Below are 2,311 nucleotides of genomic sequence, written 5' to 3' on the forward strand. Positions count from 1 at the left end.
GGGGGGGGGTTGGGAACCCCTGCTCTAGTTTATGCTCTGTTGATAGTAATTGCTCAGAATCAAATGTCTTCAAATATTAATTGTGAGAAGGAAACATTTCCAATTCCGGCAATGAAGGGACTTTCATTCATTAGCTGATCAATGCATGTCTGCTTATTCCCTCAAACAATGAGTGCTTCTTTGTGTATGTGCATGTGTGTTGAAATACCTTTAATTGCCTCGTCCACTACTTCCACCACACGATCAATCTGTTGGACCTGAAGCACAGACAGACACACATAGGAAAGGTTTATTGATAAACCGAGTCCACACAGTCGAACAAAGGGCGGATATTGACAACACACAAACAATCAAGGTGGGCATATAAATATACACAAAAAGCAATATGCAGTATGCACACAGACAAATGAGTGAAAACAAATACAAACAGTTTTCTCCAGCCAGGATTAAGTGATATAGATTTCCTTAATGTCACATGTGTCTATGTAGCTGCAACAGCAATCATATTATGTATTGACAGAAACACAGTCTAGCAGCAGGATTTCACTGATGAGAACCAAGAAGCAGGAACAGGAAGATGTAGAGAGGGTGGCATATATACACTTATCCTTATATGGTAAGAAAATAACTAAAACTGAATCATGTTATGATCGATCGACAGTGTTTTTTTCACTCTTTGCGATCCATGCAGAACATCCTACAGCTATGTTGTAAAGAAATGAGGCAAGAAGAGACTATTAGGTAATTTTATATTCCAATGAGAATAGCACTTATTTTACAAATCTACCATCCTTCTACTAATAATCTGGAGAGGAAAGGGTGGGTAGTGAGCCAGAGGAGGTTGGAGCGAGGGATATGTAAGTAGTAGAGAAACTCATTTCCCTGCTATTATTTCTCCTTTTATTCCAACAAGCATGCCTTCTACCTCTAATTCGCTCACTTTCTCTATCCTTAGAGGTCCAGGCTCTGGCCCTTGGCAACTCCTCTCAATGTCTCCAGGCCCATTACCCAGAGTAACTCTTCTTTCAAACACACTCACAGATGCACACTGTGCCTTGTAGGAAGTCGTTTTATGCACACTGAGATAAAAACCTATTTTCTTCTAATGGCCAGGCAATCTGGGTTCATTCAGAGCAGCAGCGGGTGTCCCTGCTCACAGCAGGGATTGGGTATTGTTCACATTTTAGCGATTAATTCAGATCTCACTTTTCAATTATGGTTCTTTGCGAATGCTGCTTTATGCACCTGGAATTGTGTTTGAATAAGAATAAATATATATGTGTTGGGAAAAGTACTATTTTCAGTAGATCTTTCATAGAAAGTGTTCTTTTAAAAGTGCCACGATTATTATTTTAGGTAAGAAGTAAAGATATACTGTATATAAACTATTCTGCCATTTGGAAATGGGATGTAAAAGTACCATTAGGTCCTTTCTTCTTTCCGCCAAGCATACACTCACACATTACCAAAGGCTTTCACAATGCTAAGAGCGAGCATCTGTAGTAACTGAGCTGTTATAAGTAAGCTAATATTATCCTTTACATTACTAGCTTATGGATAAAGCAAAATAAAAATAAGAAAAACATTAAGGCAACACAGCTATCGTAGTGAGCTGTCAACTTGTGTGGCATGATACACTCTGAGTAAACAATGAAAAATGAATATAATTTGGAAGTTATAGGAAAAAGATATAAGGAACACAAACTGGGCTCACTTATTCATAGGAACAAAATACATGGTAAAACGACTGATGTGTGTATTTCTCAGGGTTACAACATTGCTTACACACCAAAATACTCTGATTACCTAACATGCACAGTGTGCGCCTTGTGTGTGTTTGTGTCTCAGATACAGGATGTGACATGTCCAGTTCAGAGTCACGAAACACTGTAGTCTTGCGTGACTGACTGTGTACCTTACACAATACACGGTCATCCTTCACAGCAACTTCAGACAGGAACACACAGGACAAATACACACACAGGTCAATTAAACCTGAATGAGTTCAACAGGAAGCATTTTTATTGTTTAACTACACTACACCCCTTATCTAGCCGTTAGTGCAATCACTATATACAAATTCTACGACTGGTGATTTGCATTCTGATTTGCATAAGTCACCAACTGTCACAGTCATTGTGTGGCTGATTGTAACTACCATGGATACACAAGGGGAGTGTGTGCATACTCCTATACCTCCGTCTGTGTCTGTTAGCATGTGTGCCTGTTCATGCATGTGTGCCTGTTCATGCATGTGTCCAGCCGTGTGTGTGTGTGTGTGTGTGTGTGTGTGTGTGTGTGTGTGTGTGTG

General features: G+C 39.6%; 1 protein-coding gene across 1 annotated transcript in view; it reads right to left on the reverse strand.

Annotated features, from left to right (window-relative positions):
* cdkal1 (CDK5 regulatory subunit associated protein 1-like 1) overlaps positions 1–2,311 on the reverse strand; it is a gene marked incomplete at its 3' end in the record, with an annotated part of 132,645 nt that overhangs the window by 97,387 nt on the left and 32,947 nt on the right. The window contains exon 3 of the mRNA XM_010788027.1: positions 209–257. Coding sequence (XP_010786329.1) covers positions 209–257 — 49 coding nt within the window. The remainder of the gene's footprint in view (positions 1–208; positions 258–2,311) is intronic.

Source organism: Notothenia coriiceps, unplaced genomic scaffold (assembly GCF_000735185.1).
Source record: "Notothenia coriiceps isolate Sejong01 unplaced genomic scaffold, NC01 NC01_scaffold00031500, whole genome shotgun sequence".
Taxonomy (NCBI): Eukaryota; Metazoa; Chordata; class Actinopteri; order Perciformes; family Nototheniidae; genus Notothenia; species Notothenia coriiceps.